The sequence below is a fragment of the Piliocolobus tephrosceles genome, chromosome 12 (genome assembly GCF_002776525.5).
Source record: "Piliocolobus tephrosceles isolate RC106 chromosome 12, ASM277652v3, whole genome shotgun sequence".
Lineage (NCBI taxonomy): Eukaryota > Metazoa > Chordata > Mammalia > Primates > Cercopithecidae > Piliocolobus > Piliocolobus tephrosceles.
In genome coordinates, this window is record NC_045445.1 from 104,506,867 (window position 1) to 104,530,502 (window position 23,636).

The 23,636-nt window shown below is 38.6% G+C and overlaps 1 protein-coding gene across 1 annotated transcript in view; it reads right to left on the reverse strand.

Annotated features, from left to right (window-relative positions):
- LOC111536409 (amine oxidase [flavin-containing] A) overlaps positions 1–23,636 on the reverse strand; it is an 88,426-nt gene that overhangs the window by 36,649 nt on the left and 28,141 nt on the right. The window contains exon 3 of the mRNA XM_023202808.1: positions 17,345–17,482. Within this exon, the coding sequence (XP_023058576.1) occupies positions 17,345–17,482 (138 nt within the window). The remainder of the gene's footprint in view (positions 1–17,344; positions 17,483–23,636) is intronic.

The following is a 23,636-nucleotide window of genomic DNA, read 5'->3' on the forward strand; positions in this document are numbered from 1 at the left end:
CTTGTTTCTTATCTGAAAATGTTACGTTGTAACACTGCAATACAACTTTTTGAGACTCCAAATCCTTTATCATCATCACCACCATCATCACTAACATTTATTGAGATCCTTCTCCATGCCTGACACTGGCTAAAGCCCTTTATATGCATTATCTCACGCAATGCTCACTCCAATCCTGTGAAGGCAAGTGCTATTGATATTTCCATTTTATAAATAAGGAAACTAAAGCCCAGCAGCAGTAGCTAGTACATCATAGAATGGAAATTTCCTGCTCCCAAAGCCTTTGCTCATAAAACATACTTTCCTGCCTCCTGTACAGTTGATGGAATGTGGAGATAGGTTTGTTCTAAAGGCATTTTTAAACTTCCCAACTTTCTCTTTCCCAAAAGAAAGAGAACTTTGAAATGTGAAACTTAGAAATCTTCCACGCGTACCTTTTCTGTTTCTAAGGAGTAAAAATGGAGACTTAAGACGCTTCAGGGGTGGAAGACTACCAGTGAGGGAACATAAACAACTTTGGAAAAGGCTAATACATACCCTGAGAGAAATGGGCAAAGGTATTTTACATAGAAAACAAAAATAGCTATGGAGAAGAGAGGGACTGAAGTTAAGTAATAGCTCAGGGGCAGCCTCAGAGCAGCTGGTCCTTGTTATAATTCCTCCCTTAACTGAAATCTGGAAAAATCTACATTTTCCTCTGTAAAATGCATGTATAGTCAAGGAATAGTCTAATGCAAAACTGATCTTTGCTTTGGAAAAAAATTTTATTAAAAAACATAAGTATTGCCCGGGAGGCTGTGGCAGGAGAATTGCTTGAACCCAGGAGGCGGAGGTTGCAGTGAGCCGAGATTGCGCCACTGCACTCCAGCCTGGGCGACAGAGCAAGACTCTGTCTTAAAAACAAACAAATAAATAAATAAATAAATGTTCTCAATAGTCTGGGAACATAAAGAAAAGTATTATAAATATAACTCAACAAAATGTGTCTCACATTCCTAATGAAGTTCTTCACAGAAAGATGCCAACTTGAGTATGATTTCACACAAGGTCCAAAGACCCCTTGATCTGAGCCTTGATAAACAGAGGTGGCAGGAGAAGAAAAGAGTTCAAGGAAAGAGGAAAATCTGGCCTGGCAATCATTTTAGAAATGGGAACCATGGAATATTTTAAAAGAAGAGGCGGTGGCTCACACCTGTAATCCCAGCACTTTGAGAGACTGAGACAGGCAGATCACCTGAGGTCAGGAGTTCGAGACCAGCCTGACCAACATGGCAAAACCCTGTCTCTACTTAAAAAAAAAAATACGAAAATTAGCCAGGCATGGTGATGGGTGTCTGTAATCCCAACTACATGGGAGGCTGGGGCAGGAGAATCACTTGAACCCGGGAGGCAGAGGTTGCAGTGAGCCGAGATCATGCCACTGCACTCTAGCCTGAGCGACAGAGCACGACTCCATCTCAAACAAACAAACAAACAAACAAAAAAGCTCATCTCTACAAAAAATACAAAAAAAAGAAAATCAGCCGGGCGTGGTGGTGGACACCTCTAATCTCAGCTACTCGGGAGGCTGAGGCAGGAGAATTGCTTGAACCCTGGAGGCAGAGGCTGCAGTGTGCTGATATCGTGCCACTGCACTCCAGCCTAGGTGACAGTGCGAGACTCTGTCTCGAAGACCATAAAGGCCCATAACATAAACTTCTTTGCTGTTGATAAAGGATTTCATCAATTAGTTTCACCCCTATCAGTTTCTGGCTTCTCTGTTCTCATTTCACAGAAAACCCAAACCTGCTACAAATAAATGCACGTATGTGCGGAACACTTTCGCATGTGCGAATCTCTAAAGTAGTGCGGTAGGGGTGCCTGGAAGATGTCTCTTGGCTGAATGAGAACTGCCTGACAGTGTGGACCCTCTCAGTCTCCAAAATGTGATTCTACAGTTTTCTCACGAAGGTGTCAGCAGTTTCTCAATATTAAGCCACTTCTCAGTAAGGAATGCCTTCATGACCTAAGAGGGTGAAGCAGGGGCTCTGGGAATACTTCCAAATGATTAGTGCTCTTTAAAAATAAAAGGAAAAAAAATCTAGTGTAATGGTCAAGTTCATTTTGTACCTACACTCTGAAAGCTTACTAGTTTTCCAAAGTGGCCATTAATCTCTAAAGGGCAGTGTCTTTGATACAGCAGAAACTGTTTATGTCAAGCAGAACGCAATGTCCCTGGAACCGTGCCCCCAAACATTTAAGTCCCTTTGAGAAACTACATCTGCAATCTGCTAATGTTCATAATAACAGAAGACTATTGCCAGGAGATAGCAGTTTATGTCTCCCACATAATTCTTTATTGTTGGTTCTATAAGATAAGTTAAGTTTATAGTAAACAAAATAGCATTTCCTGATTGCCACATTGGAGAGTTTCATCTCTCTGTACTTTTATGTTTGAGTTAAGCAACAGGAAGTGAGCGTTATTAGAGTATCATAGGTCACTGGGGAAGCTGCCAAATAGCCTTCTTTAATCATCTTCAAGATAAAGAGTTATCTTCCAGATTAATTTAGAAATATGCCTGTCCAGCTTATATGAATACCTTGAGACCCTTCTAGTCCCATTGTTTTGTGACAAAGCCTGTAAGATGAATCTTTTGATTTATTTTCTATAGTTTATAACAATGCTTTAAATTTTAAAATCTCTAAGAAGAGATCCATTAAATAGGATGGCAGTTTTGTGTTGTATTAATAGTTAACAAAAGCATTATCTTCCTCTTTCCAAATGCAGGTATCCAAGCTCTCTTCAAACATACATAGCTTCACTCTATCTACAAAAAGCCTTCATAACCTACATGGAGACATCTTTCCTTTTCATTTGTCATCCTCTTTGCATTCTTTTAACAGTCCCACTCAAATGATGCCCCCATTGCCTTCACATCCTTCTGCTTTCTAAAATCTGACTTGTATCCTCAAAAGTCCATGGGTGCCCTTTTCTCTATGGTCACCAATGAGCTCCTTTTAGCCAGATATGAAGGGATGTATCCATCCCATTAGCACTTGGCTGAATTTGATACCACCCCATCAGATAGTGCTAGTTGTCCCAAGTCTCAGCCTAGTACCCCAAGACCCCTCCTTCTATGATCCACTGAATCCCCCAGAGTCTGATCCTTAGCCTTTTCCTTTCCTTCTGCCCACCCCTTTCCCATTTCCCTGGGGAACTTATCCACCCTCACATTTGTTATTATATTTGCACAGTCTTATGGTTTACATTTTTCAGGCCTCTGCTCCATGTTTATGAATACCAAATTATCTATAACCTCTCACATCATTTCAAGGGCTGGCAGCACATTCCTATGTGTTTGTTTATGACCTGATATTTCATATTCTCAGCCTCTGTCTCAAGACTTGTACAGCTACCAATGCAATGGGTGCCTGAGTTGTGCAGTCCCATCTCTGGAAAAAGAGAACCATTAAACTCAGATATAAATGATGATATATCATCAACAATGACGGGTTTTATTTATTTTTTTAGACAGGACCTTTCTCTGTCACCCAGGCTGGAGTGTAGTGTTGTGATCACAGCTTACTGCAGCCTCAAACTCTCAGATTTAAGTGATCTTCCAGCCTCAGCCTCCCAAATAAGCTGGGACTATAGGTGTGTGCCACTATGCATGGCTAATTTTTGTATTTTTATTTATTTATTTTTTTCTTGTAGAGATGGGGCCTCACTTTATTGCTCAGGCTGGTCTTGCACTCCTGGGCTCAAGTGATCCTCTTGTCTTGGCCTCCCAAAGTGCTGGGATTATAGGCATGAGCCACTGTGCCTGGCCCCAACAGTGAAAGGTTTTAAAAGAAATTCATGTCGTCTTTTCCAAGGGATTCTAGTTATATACAGAAATTACAAACAAAACAGTTAAGATAGAAACAATAATGAGTGCTTCTGGCAGCTTTTTTGTAATTAAAGATAATGACAGAGTTTTTTTAAAAAATAGTTTTCCTCTTTCACAGATGCCATTAACTCAGGAGAAACGGGAAGTGTGAAAAAAGATGAAAATATCACACTGTGAGGACAAAAGGCTATTTAACAGCTTTATTAACATATAATTCACATATCCTATAATTCATCCATTTATAGTGTACAATTCAATGGTCTTTGGTATATTCACAGAGCATGCAACCATCACCACATCTCATTTTAGAACATTTTCTTTACCCCAGGAAGAAGCCCTTAATTATTAGTAGTCACTTTTCTTTCTCTCACATTGCATTTTGAAGAACTGCCAACCTATTTTCCAAAGTGGCTGCACCATTTTACACTTCTACCAGCAATGGATGAGGGTTCCAATGTTGCCCCATCCTGCACAACTCCTACTAACGTCTGCCTTTTTTATTACAGCCATCCTGTTGGGTGTGAAGTGATACCTCATTGTGGTTTTGACTTGCATTTCCCTAATATCTTTTCTGATGCTTATTGATCATCTGCATATCTTTTCTTGGCAAAGTATCTATTCAAGTCCTTTGTCCATTTTTGAATTGGGTTGTCTTTCTATTATTGAGTTGTTAGAGTTCTTTATATATTCTGAATACAAGTCCTTTTATCAGATATATGATTTGCAAATATTTTCTCCCATTTTATGGATTGTCTTTTCAGTTTCTTGATAGTATGCTAATGACAACACTTCAAAAACTTTTTTTGATGAAGACCAATTTATCTATTTTTTCTTCTGTTGCTTGTGCTTTCAGTATCATCAAATAAATCACTGCCTAACTCACAGAGATTTATTATTTTTTCTTCTAGGAGTTTTACAGTTTTAGCTCTTGTAGTTAGGTCTAAAATGAGTTAATGTTTGTGTATAGTGTGAGAAGAGGTCCAACTTCATTATTTTGCATGTGGATATCCAGTTGTTCCAATACCATTTGTTGAAATAACTTACTTTACTTTTTGCACTGAGTTGCCTTGCTACCCTTGACAAAAATCAATTGGCCATAAATGTAAGGGTTTATTTCCGAAATCACAGTTCTACTCCATTTACCAATATGTTTATCCTTATACAAGTACACATTGTTTTTATACAAGTATGCATTGTTTTAGCACACTAGCTTCATAGTAATTTTTGAAATCAGGAAGTGTGGGTCCTTCAAATTTGTTCTTCTCTTTTAAAACTGCTTTGGCTATTATGGGTCTCTTGCATTTACATATACATTTTAGGATCAGTCTCCCAATTTCTGCAAAAACAGTCAGCTAGGATTTTGAAAGAGATTGTGTTAAAAACATAGTTCAATTTGGGAAATATTGTCACCCTAACAATATTAAGCCCATGAACACAGGATGCCTCCATTTATTTACATCTTTAATTTATTTCAATGATATTTTGCAGTTTTAGGTATGTAAGTCTTACACTTCTTTGGTTACATTTATTCCTAAGTATTTTATTGTTTTTTGATGCTATTTTAAGTGAAGTTATTTTCTGAAGTTGTTTTCTTAATTTCATTTCAGACTGTTCATTGCTACTGTATAGAAATAAAATTTATTTTTGAATATTGATCTTGTATCCTGCAACCTTGATGAACTTGTTTAACAGTTTTATGAGTTGTTTTAGTCAGTATCAGGATTTTCTATATACAAGATCATGTCATCTGCAAATACAATTTTTCTTCTTTTTTTTTTTTTTTTTTTTTTTTGGATCCCTTGCCTAAGTGCCCTGGCTAAAATCTCTAGTACAATGATGTTAAATACAAGTGGCCAGAGTAAATATCTTTGTCTTGCTCCTGATTTGAGAAGGAAAGCTTTCAATCTTTTACCATTGAGTATTATGGTAGCTGTGGGTTTTTTGTAGATGCCCTTTATTAGGTTGAGGAAGTTCTCCTCTATTCTTAGTTTTTCTAGTGGTTTTATCATAAAAGGGCGTTAAATTTTGTCAAATGTTTCTGCTCTGTCTGTTGAGATGATCACGTGCTATTGGTCCTTCATCCTATTAATATGGTGGTGCATTACATTATTGGACTTTTTGTATGTTAAATTAACCTTGCATTCCTGGAATAAATCCTACTTAGTCATGGTGTATAACCTTTTAATATATTGCTAGATTCAGTTTGCTAGTATTTTCTTGAAGATTTTTGCATCTCTATATAGGGATATTGGTTTGTAGTTTTCTTGTGATGTCTTTGGTTTTGTTATTCAGGATAATACTGACCTCACAGGATGAATTGAGAAATCTTTCCTCCTCCTGTATTTTTTTAGAAGAATTTATAAAGAATTGGTATTAATTCTTCTTTAAACTTTTGGTAAAATTTACCAGTAAAGCCATTTGTGTCTGGGTTTGTTTCTGTGGGATATTTTAAATTACTAATTCAATCTCTTTTCTTATTATAGGTCTATTCAATTTTCTATTTATTCCTGAGTAGTTTTGATAATTTGTGAACCTAAATCTCTAAAAACATCTCCTGTGTTAGCATCTCTTACTCTGATCTTTACAGGTGTTATATGAAAATAGTTTCCATGGTCGTAAGTCTGGGAAATCCTGGTTTGTGTTCAATAGTCTTTTTTATTGCCAGGCTTCCTAGGACTCCTAATTTGTTAACGGGCACCTTGACTATCAAAGACAGGGATAGAATACGGAGCACTTCCAAAATTTATCTGACCACCAAATGCCCTGTTTTTGCAAAGTATTTTTAAGATTAATGTTGCTTAGAAAAAACTTGAGAAATATTCCCCTAGGCATACTTCACATTCTGGCTTGCACTGGCAGAAGCATGACATAACACAGGAAAATATGCAATGAAAGAGAAGCTGTGATAAACAGAATATTTATTTTCCAAATGTTACACATGGGAATACAATTTCATTTGTATCCCTTCTGGACAAAAGGGCACATTCCACAACACCGAATCAAATAGGAGAAAGGAAGGAAACTGCTTGCACATCTAGCTAAAATTGCAAGTGCATCATGGGCTTCACGCGGAGTTTCTGCCCTCAGCCCGTCCTCCTCCTAACAAGACAGTGCAGTGAGAAAGTATATCAGAGCAGGTAGAGAGGGCCAAGGGCAAAGCAGAACTTCTTGTCAGCTAAGCTGTTAAGTGAGTGCATTCACCTTGTGTATCACAGTGTCTGGGAGGATGTGGCCCTGCCCCCTACTACTGGATGAAGTTACTTCAGTGATGGCTTTATAACCATGATGGCAGAGATAGGGTGATGGCATGGAATGAAAGGGTGGATGAACTAAGAGTCATTATGCTCTTAGCACCATCTTCCCAGCATTTAAACATCAGAATAGTTTTTTTTTTTTTTTTTAATTTACAGATTGGGAAAAGTCACAGATACTCAGGGCTACTCCACTGGTGGTGATGTCAATTAGTGACTGCACCCATGTCTGTGTCCCATGGTCCACTTTTGTCACCCATTGCTGGTCCGCAAGTGTGAGCCACAGTGATTTCCTCCCATTGTCTCTGAAGCCTGATTTTTTTTTTTTCAGAGACATTTATCTGCTAGATATGGCTATGGAAACTAGGCTACTGTGTACTTTGGCAAATACATAAAACTAAATCTCAGCCCGAGGTTCAGTGTGTATCATTTGAGTCTTACAAATTACAGAAGAGCTATGGGAATGAAAGGTAATTGAATAGTTTACTAATCATTCTCTTTGTTTGAAAAACCTGACATGAGAAGTCTTCTAAATGAAAACGACTCAGTTTCACAGCCTTCAGGATCAAAGCATTCACTACACTGAACTATAATTAACACTCAAGCTTTCTGTGATTCCATCAAGTATTTTCTTCTTCTGGTTGCATAAAACCCAAACACAAAGCAAAAACTAAAATGAAGTGCTATGAAAATAGTACTGGACTGTCAAATATCAGGTATTGACATTATTATCATTATTTGTCTCTTTTCAGTTTGAAGCTCTGTGTTTGCAAAGGTTAGTAATTAACTAGGCTTTTATGTCTGTCCCTCTTTCTTTCTCACTTCTGTAGGACCTTGAACCACTCTCATTATTATAACTTTCTCTTATCTCTAAAGTAGGAGTAACAGCCACTTACTAAAACTCTGTGGCCCAGTAGGTTTTCAAAAGGTATCTGTTCATTGAATTTGACATAGAAATGAAAAAGGTTTGAGTCTGCACGTGATACAGAGGGCTGCATGGCAGCATCGATCCTATTAGGTGGCAGGATGAGGCAATGACAGAAAAGGTTTTCTAGCTGGCTCAACATGTGATCATGGGACAACTGAATTTCCCTTCTTCAGGAAGTGCCCAGAATGGACTAGATATGGGATTCATTGGACGTTAGAGGCTGTTTAAGATTTCAACTGTTACAGGCTACTTTGCAAAAGTTTGAAAGTTAAAGATCAATAATTGAGTCTTTTGACTGGAGTAATGTGCATGCCACTGGGGTGAGGACAGGGGTTGCTGAGAAGAAATAGGAAGGAAGTAGAAAGCAAGGAGGAAGGAGGAGATTTTAACCTCCGAGAGACAACTACATTCTAACCTGAAAGGTCAGAACCTCCAGGAGTTCAGTTATCATGCAGACTAGAGCAATTTCTCTTGAGGAAGCTGCTCATATGATGTTTAATTCCATTCACAAAGTTCTTTTGGCCATTAACCCAAATGCTGAGGCCCTACATGATTATGTGTGATCACAAAGTCCCTCAGCCTGAGTGTGAGAGAAATCCTTTGTGTCTGACTTAACTCCCTTTCTATGCTGCCAGTTGGGGGGTGATGCTAGGTTACTTCTCAATGAATGGTTAGAAAACAATTCCTGTAGTGAATTAGTCCCTATTAGAAATGAATGGAAGGAAGATGAGAGGGGTTCTGTTGGATGGATGGGCGGTGACAGTGGCACAACAATGTGGATGTACTTAATGCTACTGAATTAGCACATTCACCTATATCCACACCTATATCCACAGGAGTCCCTGTTTCCAAAGTGGCATCTTACAACTCCAGAGCCTTTTGGGATAAAGTGATTTTTGTCATATCTTGGAGCAGTTTATTAGAAGGGTTCACAAGTTAACTTTGGAATAAAAAACAAAGTGATGTAACCCACAGAACACTGCGCTCAGAGCTGGAAAGCCACACTGTGGCTCCTACGCTCTCTGAGTTGGGAAAAATAATGCTGTTTACTCCTAGGACCATTGGGAAGCTCAAGTGAGGTAAAACATGTATTGGTACATTACAGATGGAAGGCAATATTAATAGCATGGAATCAGGAGGGATGAATTCAGGTGTTTAAAAGAAAGGAGGCAAATATACAACAAGTAACACCCCTACAAGGACTTAACACTTTCTGCTTCTTGAGTTTCCTTCTGAGAGGGATTGAAAGTGAAAATGGTGAAGATGATAAACACCTAAAAATGGTGAAGATGATAAATTTTATGTTAGTACACTTTACCATTTTTTAAAAAGAAAACAAAATGAGTGGAAGAAAAAATCTAATAATTAACTTATTTTGCTATATATTGGGTTGTCGCTGAGTAGAAACTTTATATTTTTGAAACCAAATCTGAGATGTAACCCTGAGAGTTTATAGGAAGAAGGAGCCTCTGAGAGGAGATGACTAATGCTGACCTAGCTCTCTAAACAGTGCAGAGCTTTAAGAGGGATTCTGCCATTAAGCTCTCTGGGAACTCACAAGCAGCAAATGAAGTCTTTTCAAAGCGAGGGGGGAGAAAAGAATGAAAGTTACTAAAAACTAATTTTTTACCAGCTATCTTCATATATTCTTATACTGGATACTGGATAGATCAAACTGAAAATAGGTAAACATTTTTAGCCTCTCTGCTTTTAAAACCTACTCAGAATTGTAATTGAGATAAGAAAGCAATCCCTCCTGTATTACCTCATTTCTATCATCAAAACATAATTTCTTACCATGAGCACAGGCCTGTCACCGCTTGCTTGTCCTTACCTAACTGGTGTTTTTTTGTTTGTTTGTTTGTTTTGTTTTTTCTATCTTCTACCCTGACTTATCCAAATTAGTAATACTTGTCAAGAACCACTTCAAACCCTAATCAGGCAGGATATAATGGCATAACATAAAATACTGGCCAATACTTGGGCCATACTTTGAATAATAAGTTTACATGGATCATTTAACAAAAAGAATATATAGCCAGCAATTTCAAACCATGCCTTAGACCTCCAGACTTAGTATTTTAATAAAATAGTAGAATCCATCTGTGGTCTTCAGCCTGCTAAGCCTAACTGGGACACTCTGGGGGCTGTTTAGTACCAGGTGCTCACTGAAGGCCAGAGGACCTCTCAGACTACAGTTCAGGGTGCAAGAGAAGAGAAGAAGCCTCTGTGCCACATGCAGCTCCCATGTACAACCACTGTGAACTGTGAACTGTGAAATGTGAACTGTGTCACATACAGCTCCCATGAACGACCACACCTATATCCACAGGAGTCCCTGTTTCCAAAGTGGCATCTTACAACTCCAGAGCCTTTTGGGATAAAGTGATTTTTGTCGTATCTTGGAGCAGTTTATTAGAAGGGTTCACAAGTTAACTTTGGAATAAAAAACAGAGTGATGTAACCCACAGAACACTGCGCTCAGAGCTGGAAAGCCACACTTTGGCTCCTACGCTCTCTGAGTTGGGAAAAATAATGCTGTTTACTCCTAGGACCATTGGGAAGCTCAAGTGAGGTAAAACATGTACTGGTACATTACAGATGGAAGGCAATATTAATAGCATGGAATCAGGAGGGATGAATTCAGGTGCTTAAAAGAAAGGAGGCAAATATACAACAAGTAACACCCCTACAAGGACTTAACATTTTCTGCTTCTTGAGTTTCCTTCTGAGAGGGATTGAAAGTGAAAATGTATCCTTCTTTGAAGACAAAAGAAACGTCTTCTGTGAGTGGGTATGGACAAGGTGCTAAAAGAAACTTCAAATGTCCCTTATCCAAAAGAAATTCTACTATAAGCCATGGGTGAAACTCTATTAGAAGTGAGGGGTTATATCTGGTAAGCATTAAGACAAACTCTGCTTTCTGCATGGCCTGCTGGCTAAAACCAAGTTTTCCTCTTAGCAACAACAAAATTTACTTAGTATTCCAGAACATACACATTGTGAAAAGCCTTTGATTTCAGTCGTTGGCATAGAAACCTGGAGTAAAGGGCTGTGGGAAGAATAGAACTAATAAAAAAAGAAAAAAAAAATGCTTGCTGAGCTGTTACTGTCAGCAAAGTCTATGTTGTTTTAAATAAATCTTTATCACACCATTCTCTAAAAACAAATGGGTGGTATATATTTATAGTCTCTACTTTTATTTAGAGAGGATGTGAAAAGCAGGAAGAATGTGAGAATGCATGTAATTGTCAATTTCTCCTTTGACGTAGCCTCTGCAAAATGCCTTGCTCCATTTCTGGCTGGGTTCTCCCTCTACATACCCCTCACCCTACCTGCATTATGATATGTGGGAAACTCACGGAAAGAAAAAAAAAAAATGGAATCCAACATTTTCATTATTTCTGCAACACATAGCACTGCAAAATTTAACAAAAGATCTCCACAACTCAATGAAACACACTCATACTGATGGAGCATCTTATTTACTAATGCAAGTAATGAATCAATCCACTTGGCAGTCAGGTCCAGCTGCTTCCCTTATGCCATGCAGAAGAGAAGAACTGATAAAGAGAATGTTTTATTTTATTTATTTTTAAAATTACATTTAAAAAAAATTTTTTTGTAGCAATGGGGGCCTCACTATGTTGCCCAGGCTAGTCTCAAAATCCTGGGCTCAAGCAATCCTCCTGCTTCAGCCTCTCAAAGTGCTGGGATTACAGGCATGAGCCACTGCGCCCAACTGATAAATAGAACGTTTTAAACATATCTAGCTATTGCTTCTTGGCTTTTTGGCTAAGATCAAGCGTAAAAATATCTAGCTGATGCCATTTAAGAATCTACCTTTAAGGTTCACAACGATATGATTAATTTATATTAATTTCACAGATCAGATATAATCTCCCCAATAAAACCATGTCAAATTCACTAAATTCATAAAAGCTGCTCACTGTAGAAACCAGTCAGGAACCTATTATATAAGAATCAGGATCTACTAAACCAGAATTAGGAGAGGGATTCTATTCACAAGATCCATGAAGGATACAGGCAAAAATGTTAACTAATATTTATTTGCTGTTCTTGTTTACTTGTCTTCTCTTTTTAGATTAGAAGGACCATGACAGTAGAAATTTTGATCATTTGTTCACCACTCTATCTGCAGCCTGGAACAATTTCTGGTACAGAGTAGATTTTGCTCTGTAAATATATATTTCTCTCAAATACATAAATATAAATATTAAGCAATGAGTGAATTTAGCATATCAATGTGAATCCTCTATGAATGTGTAAATAGGCATAGTCTCAGAAAGAGAAGGGATCAGGTAGAGGAAACACCACTAAGGTGTATCCTCAGTACTAAGGTGTATCCTCAGTATTCATCTGAGAGGCTCAGGCTTGGAACTGCACACTGTCTTGTCAAAACTTGCACTGTAAGCACAATCTAACAAAGGTAATGAGTAGTTCCTTGGTGAATAGTAAAAACCTTCCTAGAATAAGCTGACACTAGATGTGTTACAGACTGTTGACAGTGTTTAAACAATTTAAACATTCTTCAAAGTTTCGCATTGGGAAAATTTAAGAGCTGAAGCAACCTGGGCCACAAAGATTATTGATTGGTTTATGTAGACAATGGCAATCTCTTCTTCATTTCAGTGTTGTTTACAGAAACGAATATTGACTGTATTAGATTATGAAAGCTGAAGTTGTCACAAAGCAATGCAGAAAGTGTCACAAAGACAATTTGCATTATTAACCCAATACACTATCACATTGGGGAAACACCCACTTTTCCTCTAGAAGTAGAGAAAAACAGTGAGAGTTAAGATATTTTAAAATAAGTAGAGTTACTTTTAGCATACAATTTATTAACCATCTTATCTGGAAGATTGAACTAAATATCTTCCTGCTTTTCCCTAATATAATCTCCTGATCATCATAAAAACATCTACTACAACGAGTACTTCTCATTCCAGAAATGATATGATGTATTGGAAAACACTAGCAAAAAGGCATTCATTCAGATCAAATAAACTAAACTTTAACCAACCCACTACTTTTTTGCCTTAACATTGCTGTCTACCTTGGGTGAAAATACATGTTCTCTGAAAGGTTAAAGTATGTGAGAGGATGGTTTAATGATATGTATTTCTATTTTTCATCTTTTCATTTGATGAGATTAAGTGTTCAATGAAAAGAATGATGCTTACCATCTTAAATGGTAGCTATTTGTAAATAAGTACTAAAATTCAAAATAGAGCTTCAACATTTATTTTCTGACAGTTAAATGGCTGTTTTCCAGTTATTGCATCCATCAAACAATAACCAAGGCACACTGATTGTACTATAGCAGGTAGTTAACACTGCTCTTTCGGGCTTCTGGGCCAAAAGATTGAGCAAAATGGTCACCAGCACTGCATATGGGGACACAATGAAGGACACAGGATGACCATCAGAAGAGAGCTGCCAAAAAGAGCCAGGACAAGCACAAACTGTAAGGCAGCTTCCTGGAGTCCACAGTCCCTGAGAGTAGAATCTGGACTAGCAAGAGATAGCATAAAGTCAAAAGATCTTAATCTGAATTCCCTTACTCTCTTAGGCAGGTTACTGGGCCTCTGAACTTCAGACTTTTTTTTCTGAAATGGCAAAATAACCCCTAACTTAGGATCCATGTGAGGGTTAAGTAAGATAATGGCACAGGGCCTGGAACACACTAGGAGCTCAGTAGGGAGGGTAGTCATTATTATTACTATGGGAGTGGTACTGACCTTGAGGGATCAACCACAGTGGCTGTGATTTAAAGGTGCCATTTGTTGTCCAAAGTATAGGCACGGTATGTGTTTTAGCACATACCTGCCACATGCTACATATGCAATAATTATGGTCTAATATTACCATTGTGTTGATGTGCATGGCCATGCAACGGCAAAGATCCAGAGGTTAACAATGCCTTGCATTCTTGTTTGTTTGTTTGTTTGTTTTCTTTTCTTTTTTTTTTTTTTTTCTTGAGACGGAGTCTCGCTCTGTCGCCCAGGCTGGAGTGCAGTGGCGCGATCTCGGCTCACTGCAACCTCTGCCTCCCAGGTTCACACCATTCTCCTGCCTCAGCCTCCCAAGTAGCTGGTAGCTGGGACTACAGGCGCCCGCCACCACGCCCGGCTAATTTTTTGTATTTTTAGTGGAGACAGGGTTTCACCGTGTTAGCCAGGATAGTCTCAATTTCCTGACCTCGTGATCCACCTGCCTTGGCCCCCCAAAGTGCTGGAATTACAGGCATGAGCCACTGCGCCCAGTCTCTTTTTTTGTTTTTATTTTCTGCCTTACATTCTTGAAAACAGCCTCGGGCTACCAAGTCCAATGCCATGGCAAGATGCCTTTGTCCAGTAGGTTAAGCAACAGCGCAGCCATATTTGTATTTTTGTGAAAGAAAAATATGGTAGAAGTTGAGCAGTTCTCCCCTCCAGAAAGCTGAGGTTGTTTTTTCCTTAGGAACAGGACTATCAGGGTAGTGTGGATCCAACCTTACAGCGGGCCCAGCAGCAGCAACAATATCAAAAAAGGGACCCTGGATGCTACTCTTAACATTTCTCTTTCCTTACTTAGGCACCTAATGTGGCATACATCATCTCCTTAAGTCTTTCCATTAGTTCATCCTCTATTACAGCTTGCAGCAGGACCTTCTCAAAGTACAGAACAATTACATCTGGATTCCTAGAAACAGGGTTCCCAGAAAATTTCAGAGACATCAGAAAGTCTGACACTTAAGATATGTAATTTGTAAGGTCCTGTTGGGAAGATTGGACAGCATGTCAAGATCTGTTGATCACTTTCAGGCAAAGTCAAAATTTTCAAACAGAACTTTATCATTTTAACCCCACCTTGCCTCCATCAAGAACAACGAGGAGCTAAATTACTTACAAAAGCTGGCTGTGGGTGCCACTTTCAAACTATCACCTTAGCATCGTGCTTTTTATTTTTATTTTTGAGATAGGATCTTGTGCTGTTGCCCAGCCTGAAGTGCAGTGGCATGATCATGGCTCACTGTAACCTCGACCTCCTGGGCTCAAGCCATCCTCTTGCCTCAGCCTCCCAAGTAGCTGAGACTACAGGACATGCACCACCATGCCCAGCTAATTCTTTATTTTTCACAGAGAAGAGGTCTCACTATGTTGCCCAGGCTGGTCTAGAACTCCTGGTCTCAGATGATCCTCCCACCTTGGCCTCCCAAAAGGCTGGAATTACAGATGTGAGCCACCACATCCAGCCCAATATCAAGTTTTAGACTGGGCGTGGCTGGGAGACTAGCAGGTACCTAGCTTGAGGACATACTTGTAAATTTCCAGTTTTTCCCAGTTTTTAAAATGTACATAAAAGGAACATGAAACCGGAAGAAGAGTAAGAAAGTAGAAAAAAAAGTGGTCTTTCAATGACTGCATCTCCTTATCATATGAGCCAGGCTTCAGTGATATTGACAGTGAGATATCTTACTATAGATGTGTGTGTGGCCAAACAAACATTGGAGGTCCAGCACATCTCCATTCAGAGTCCTCAGTTTCATTTCCTAGGCCATATGTTGGGATAATGAAGAGCACGCACTCAGGGGTTAGGTAGACTGTAAGGAGTTTTATAGCCTTGTCAAGTCACTTTAACCTCTTTGAACTTCTGGTTTCTCATACTTAAAATGGGGATGATAATGCCTGCCTAGCGGGGTGGATGTAAGGATTTAATGAGTTCATGCATAAAAAGCTTTTTGTTGTTGTTTATTGTTAGCCTCCAGGTAAACTAAAAACCTCTTAGCCTCTGAATCTTATCAGCATGAATCTGCTCAGATTCCAAGATAATCATCACACTCATTTGCTTCCCAGTTGGAGTGGAGAGTGAATTTACATGACTATTTAATTAGTAGTTGAGTGCAAAGGGTTTGGTCTCTCTCCCTATATTAAATGTGAGAATACAGGTAAAAGTGCTTAATAAATGTTAGCAGCTATTATTCTTACTGTTGTTATTACTTACTAGTCCATGGAAACACTGTGCAGTGCAGAAAAGAGAAAATGAGGAAGCAAAGGGGTTTTTCCTTTTTGATCACGGCCTGTTGTAACCAGAGTTCCTAAATACTTTGTGAAATTTATTATACTTTCTTCATTCCTCCCTTGACCTCTTAACCCACAGTTTTTCTAAAGACTACTGATTTTCAAGTCCAACAGAGCTTAAAGGTAAAAAGAAAAGAAAAGAATAAAAAGACTACTGATTTGCTTTTTCACGTCTGTCACCACCAGACTATCCCAAGCATCTGAAACCATGTGGCTATCAGAGTTTACAAAGGTTTCTGGTCTCTTCTGATTGGGTATCAGTGTACATATGTCACAAGTATCCTCAACTCCCAGGACACACCCCAAGCCCTGTAGCCTCCAGACCCACAGTTATTGCCCAAGGTGGAGTAGGGGAAGGGATGTATTTGTTGAGAAGTGATGTGGTTATTGGTGTGGGAATCCTGACATTAGAATGAGTAAATAACCCCTTCCTCAGTGACACTAGCTCTAGGAAGTAGGCTGCAATGTCAGATGGGAAATTTGATTTCTCAAGGCATGTTTCCAGACTCCAGCCACTCCATGTTTGTTTTCAGTGAGAAAGAAAAACACTGGCAACAGCTGTGGATATCAGTGGCTAGAGTTTAAACAATCTCTTGTTTAAACAGTAGGAAACACAAACAAGCTAGACTTCCCAAGAGTGAAGGGCAGGTACAGAGGAAATAAAGCATTCCAAATAATGCCAGGTAAGAATGAGGATGAATAACCAGTTCAAAGGCTAAAGAAGTGGCCTCAAACTCTTGTGTTCCTTGGGGCTCTAGAGTTGCTTCCTAGGTCGCTCAGGGATTGCCTGCAGCTGGGGGAGGGGAGTGTGCACGCGTGTGCGTGTGTGTGTGTGTGCGCGTGTGTGTGCACATGTCTGTTGCAGGCACCTGCCGCCCCCACCGCAGTTCCCTTCAAATGCATTAGGAGGGAACCCAGAGCCTCCCATTCCTACTCTCTGGGAGTGACGGTAGCTTGTGAGGGCCACTGAGGGTGACAGGGAGGAAGGCCAAGCTGAGTCATAATATCCTGCAGTGATTCCAGGAGACTTTAGCGATTTTTTTCAAAAGAAAAAGAAAAAAGAAAACGAGAAAAGAAAGGCAAATACTACTTCAAAAGTCAAGAGCCTACTTTTACAATTGCTTTGAAAGAAAAATAACTAAAAACAAACCAAATGCTTTCTCAAATAAAATGTTTCCCTATCAGTCACTTGGGTGAAGTCAGCCTTACCTTGACATATTGAACAAGACGCTCACAGACATTCACTTTGTAAGTCTCTATGCCCAGCTCCTTAGACAAGCGTAAGATTCTGTTTTGGGTTGGTCCCACGTAAGCTCCACCAACATCTACGTAATTAACATGCTCATTCTGCAAAAAGAGAAAAATTGGTCAGAGGACTTTAGTTAAAACTTGGAAAAATGTGTCTCGTAAAAAAAAAAAAACCATTTATTTTTTTAACAGTTAATTGTGCCTTATGTCTCCCCTATAAAGAGCAACTGAAAATGGCAGTCTTTCCTCTTCCACTCAAGAACTGGGGCACAATCCTGTCTAACACTCATCACTAAGCACCATCATTTGGCAAAGCTATTGGTAAGGTCAATTCAGCAACACAATGCATAAAAGATAAAGAACACTGTAGTACATTCTGCCAGTTTAGATCCTTTACAAAACATTTAAATTATTATGTGAGCTTGTCTCTGGTGTTATTACTGGAGGAGCTACCCAAAGCCTAATTTCCTAATTTCCACCAGGTGAAATCTTAAATCAGTCCACATTGATGGTTCTAGATGCTATTTTAAAACACTTCCAGGAAAGAATGCATCATAGGAAAAGAATACAAGAAGGTATAAAAAGATTCACATATCACTAAATTATTTACAAATATGCAAACCCTCTATCATAAACTAAAATTATTTACTTGGCCTTCCTCCCTGTCACCCTCAGTGGCCCTCACAAGCTACCCTCACTCCCAGAGAGTAGGAATGGGAGGCTCTGGGTTCTCTCATAAATACAGTTCTCCATGCTTTTCAGCTGTTTTTATTAATTGGCAAGTCCCAATGATTTAATCAATAAATTGAATATTGGTGAGCTGCAACCCCTCCATGGCTTTTTTTTTTTTTTAATAACTAAAGGGTCTGTGTCTATTTTGTTGTGTATACCAGTTCTCAAGCATGTTGTCATGCCTTTTTTCCTTGTTTGCCTGATTATTTTTTATTGAATGCCACTCATTGCACTTGAAAACATGCAGAAATCATTTGAATCCTAGGAAGATGGTATCTTTCTCAGAGAGGATTTATGTTTGCTTCTGCCCACAGCCTGGGACCCTCACAGTACTAGATAACTTTATTCCATTTGCAGTACCTGAGAGGATTTGAGGCTGGGCCAAAATGCACATTTGACCTAGCTTTCTTGCCATTCACCCTTGGTCCTTAGATGCAGCCCAACTCCACAGCACAAGGAGTTGACCAACACTCCCCCACAAATCAGTACACACTTCATGGGGTTCTGGACTTGACCTGTCACCCTGGCTTTGCACTAGGTCCAAAGCACTGCTTAGCCTTCGGGAGCTTCTTCAGTGGTTAGCAACTCCCCCTGCCACCCAGGGAAAAATAGGTTAATCCTTTCCAGATGTTGGCCCAGTGATTCTTCCCTATCCCCTTGCTGGCTCTTTAATGCTTTAAAGATGTGTGTGCATGTGTGTGTGTGTCTATACAGTGCAACTTGTCTAGTCTCTTTGTACTTTGTTATAATTAACCTAATCTGTTATTTCCAGAAAATTGTCTAGTATTATTCAACATTTCCTTCCTGGAGCTACCCAACCTGATATTATCTTTCTATTGGAGGATATGCTTTGCTAACATTTTGTTGAGAATTTTTATATCTATGTTTATATCTACGCTAACATTTTGTTTAGAATTTCATATCTATGTAAGCAATATTGAGACTGGCCTATGATTCTCCTTTCTTCTACTACCTTGTCTGTTTTTTGCATTAGAGTACTGCTAATCTCCTTAGTTAGTGATCATACTTTTTTCTATTCTGTAGAAAGGTTTGTATGTAAATAAAGTGATCCATTCTTTGAACATTATGTAGAACATACCTGTAGAACTATCTAGGCTTGGTGATTTTTTTTAGGGAAAATCTTAAACTACACATTTAATTTATTTTTAGGTTAAAGCACTACTCTTCTATTTCCAGACTAAATCAATGTTAACTTTGATGAATTATATTTTTCTCATAATATGTACATTTCATATATGTTTCAGAACTGTTGGTTTAATGTTCATGGCATCTTCTTTTCATTTAATTATTCTTTATTGCATCAGTAATTATATTTTCATTTTCATCTTTTTTTATTATTATTTTTTGAGACAGGGTCTTACTCTATCACCCAAGCTAGAGTACAATGGCATGATCATGGCTCACTGCAGCCTCGACTTTCCTGGGGTCTACGAATTCTCCCACCTCAGCCTCCTGAGTAGCTGGGACTACAGGTGTGTGCCACCACACTCAGCTAATTTTTGTATTTTCTGTAGACTTAGGGTTGCTCAGGCTGATCTCGAGCTCCTGAGCTCAAGCGATGCACCTGCCTCAGCCTCCCAAAGTGCTGGGATTACAGGCGTGAGCCCCACATCTGGCTCTCATTTCTTCTTAATTTGGGGTGTTTCTTTTTCTGGAAAAATCTTATCGGACACTTCTTCTGTATCTTTAATAGGTCTCTTCAAATAATCAACTTTTATTTTATGGATCCTCTTTGTTGGGTGTCTATTTTCTATATCATTGATGTGTGCCCTTTTTACCCCTTTTTTGGATTTATTTTGCTCTTACTTTTCCAACTCTTTGCATGATTAGCTTATTCACATATAGCCTTTTTCTTTTCTAATGGAAGAATTTAGACTATATATCTTCTAAGTATTGCTTTAGCTGCATCCACAACTTTATATTTTCCATTATTTTGCAGGTCTCAGTATTGTCACACAGAAAAGGAAAAAAAATAAGCCTATCTTTATTTATGTTTTCCATCTGAATTTACGCTACCCATATGATATGAAAAACCTTGGGTGGAAAATTTAAAGTGTCAAGGCGGGTGGTTGAAGTAGACTCAAATCCTTTTCCCCTAGGCCTCAAATAATTTACACACAGATAAAGTTCCATGGAAAATTAGCAACCCACAGCCAAGAGTTACAAAACATACGTGCAAACAAGGCACCAAAAGAAAATAAGAGAAAAAATAATCCAGAAAGACTTTGTAATAGTTGAATTATACACAGAATCTAAAAGTACTATGTAATATATTTTAAATAAAATAAGCCATTAAAACTAGAAGCAGGGGAAAAGAAACTGAAAATATTATCAAGTAGATTAAAAAATAACTGCTAGTAATAAAAATGTACTAATTAAAATTTTAAAAACTCTGTGAATGGGTTAAACAGTATATTCGACATAGAGTGAGTGAACTGCTAGATCTGAATAAATTATATAGAATGCAGTTCGAAGATAAAGAATTGGAAAATATGTTGAGGAGGTAGTTAAGACATGGAAGATGGTGTCAAAATATTAAGTAGTATAAAAAAATAGTGGCTGAGGATTTACCAGCATTGTTGGAAGATAAGAAACCCAACAGGTCCAAAGAATGATAAATAAAAATAAATTCTCATCCAGACACAGAGAAACTGCAGTATACCAAAGAAAAGAGCTCTCAAAAGCAATTCTTTTTCAGAAAACAAAAGAGGCAAATCATACATACTCTGAAAAAAATCAACAATTAGACTTAACGATAAATTAGACTTCAACAATAAAAATACAAGCCAGAAGATAGGGAAATAATATCTTTGCTATTCTGAGAGAAGAAAAAAGAGGAAGAGAAATTCTAAGTAGAATTTGTTACCTGTTAGAACTATGTTTTGTCAAGCTGACAAATGTTCAGAGTTTAGAACCCAGATTGGAGGAAAGGGTGTGTTTCAAGTAGAACGACAATGGTTACACATAAAAGGTCTGAGATTCAAGAACTGACAATGAACAAAGATACTGGCAAAACTTTAAAGAAAGTTAAGCAACATCTACAATAGAATAAAACAAAATTAATAATGTCTGAGAAACATACAAACGTGAAATACTTTTATAGTTTGCAGATTGGAAGAAGGGTGCTCACAACTGAAGCATGAAAGTTTTTGTATTTTTTAGTAGAAAGATAATATATTGATAAACTTTAGACTACATTCAGTATGAGTGTTAATATAGTTAGGAAAACTGTCTGAAAAACATTGGTCTGACTATATAACTTCCAAACAAGTAGAAGAAAAAACTTAAAAAGAAAACAAAAAGAAGAAAACCAGTAGCCCAAAAGAAGGAAAGAAAGAAACCAAGAGGAAAACTGTTAAAGTGGGACAAATGGAAAGCCATAATATAATATAATATAATATAATAAAGTTAAAACATTTAAAAAAGAAATCATAACAAATACAGATGGACCAAGTTTATCAATTAACTCCACTAAAAATGCAAAAATTAGTTGGGTGTGGTGGCGGGAACCTGTGATCCCAGCTACTGGGGAGGCTGAGGTAGGAAAACGGCTTGAACCCAAGAGGAGGAGGTTGCAGTAAGCGGAGACTGCACCACTGCACTCCAGCCTGGGCGACACAGCGAGACTCCGTCTCCAAAAAAAAATTAAAAATCACGTACCCCTTGAATCTAAAATTTAAAAAAAGAAAAAAATGTCAGAATAAAGAAAACTCTAACTGAAAGATAAAGAGATATACATATACTAATGTAAGCTGTTATAACTATATTAATATCAAAGAAAACCTTAAACAAAATAAATCTCAGTGAAATAAGTGTCACTACATAATGCTAAAAGATCCGGAAGGCTAAACAAGTGTAAACTTGCATAAACTGAGTAATATACCTTCAAAATGTAAGTAACATTTGACAGGAACCAAAGATAAGTGCCCAGTAGAATAGAGAATTTTTAACTTACTTTTAAAAGTGAATAATAGATTAAGCAAACAAAAAAGGAGCACAATTAAGCTTATTCTAGTGGACATATATAAAACATTGTGTATAGCTTTTAGAGACTACATGTTCTCTTCCAGCAGAAATTAGAAGATCTTTGGATATTAACCATGTGCTTGCTAGGTTATAAAGTGAGCCTCAAGGATTGTTACCATAAAACAACATTCTTTGACTACAATGCAGTGATGACAAAAAACAACTGAAAATACTCCAGCTGTAGAAATTAAAACACACCAGCCTGGCCAACATGGTGAAACCCTGTCTCTACTGAAAATACAAAAATTAGCCAGGCATGGTGGCGTGAGCCTGTAATCCCAGCTACTCAGGAGGCTGAGGCAGGAGAATTGCTGGAACCCAGGTGACAGAGGTTGCAGTGAGGCGAGATCATCCCACTGCACTGCAGCCTGGGCAACAGAGTGAGACTTCGTCTCGAAAAAAAAGCAAAAACTCCTAGCAATATGGATCTAAAGACTGTAACAGAGAAGTCTGCTGGTACGTTCAAGAAATAGCAAGGAGGCCAAAGTGGCCAGAACAATGTGAGCAAGGAAAAAAACTGAAGATGAGGTTACAGAGGTTATTGGCAGAGCAGGTCACTTAAAGCCTCACAGGACATTGTAAAGACATAGGTTTTGACTGTCAGTGAGAAGGGGGGCCTTTGGAAGGTCTTGAGCAGGGAAATGCTAAAATCTGACTTACATTTGAAAGGCTCACTCTCACTGATGCACTACGAAAGAAAAGAATATAGGGGGCGGCCGGGCGCGGTGGCTCAAGCCTGTAATCCCAGCACTTTGGGAGGCCGAGACGGGTGGATCACGAGGTCAGGAGATCGAGACCATCCTGGCTAATACGGTGAAACCCCGTCTCTGCTAAAAAATACAAAAAACTAGCCGGGCGCGGTTGCGGGCGCCTGTAGTCCCAGCTACTGGGGAGGCTGAGACAGGAGAATGGCGTGAACCCGGGAGGCGGAGCTTGCAGTGAGCTGAGATCCGGCCACTGCACTCCAGCCTGGGCGGCAGAGCAAGACTCCGTCTCAAAAAAAAAAAAAAAAAAAAAAAAAGACTATAGGGGGCAGGAGTAAAAGCAGGGAAATCAGGAGCCTATTGCAGTAATCTGGCCTAGAGATAATGGTGGCTCCCACCAGGGGATAGCAGTGGAAGTGGTGGGAAGTATTGAATTCTGGATATGTTTTGAAGGCAGAGCCAGAATTTCCTGACAAAACAAACGAGGGTCTGGTAGTGTTGAGCATGACTCCGAGTTTTTTCAAAGTTGCCATATTCTAACATGGGGAAGGTGGCTGGAATAGTGGCCTTGAGGAAGATCAGAAGTCTAGTGTTGGATGTGTTATGTTTGAGGTGTCTATGCAACATCCAGGAGATCTACAAATTTCTAACTTCCATGTCAGATGAGCACAGCCTATTGTATTCAGCATGTTACTTATTTCAATGAGGAGTTAGGGTTTTCATTCTGCCATAATACCAGAAATGAAGTGTTTCTGTGACTTCTTTAAGGT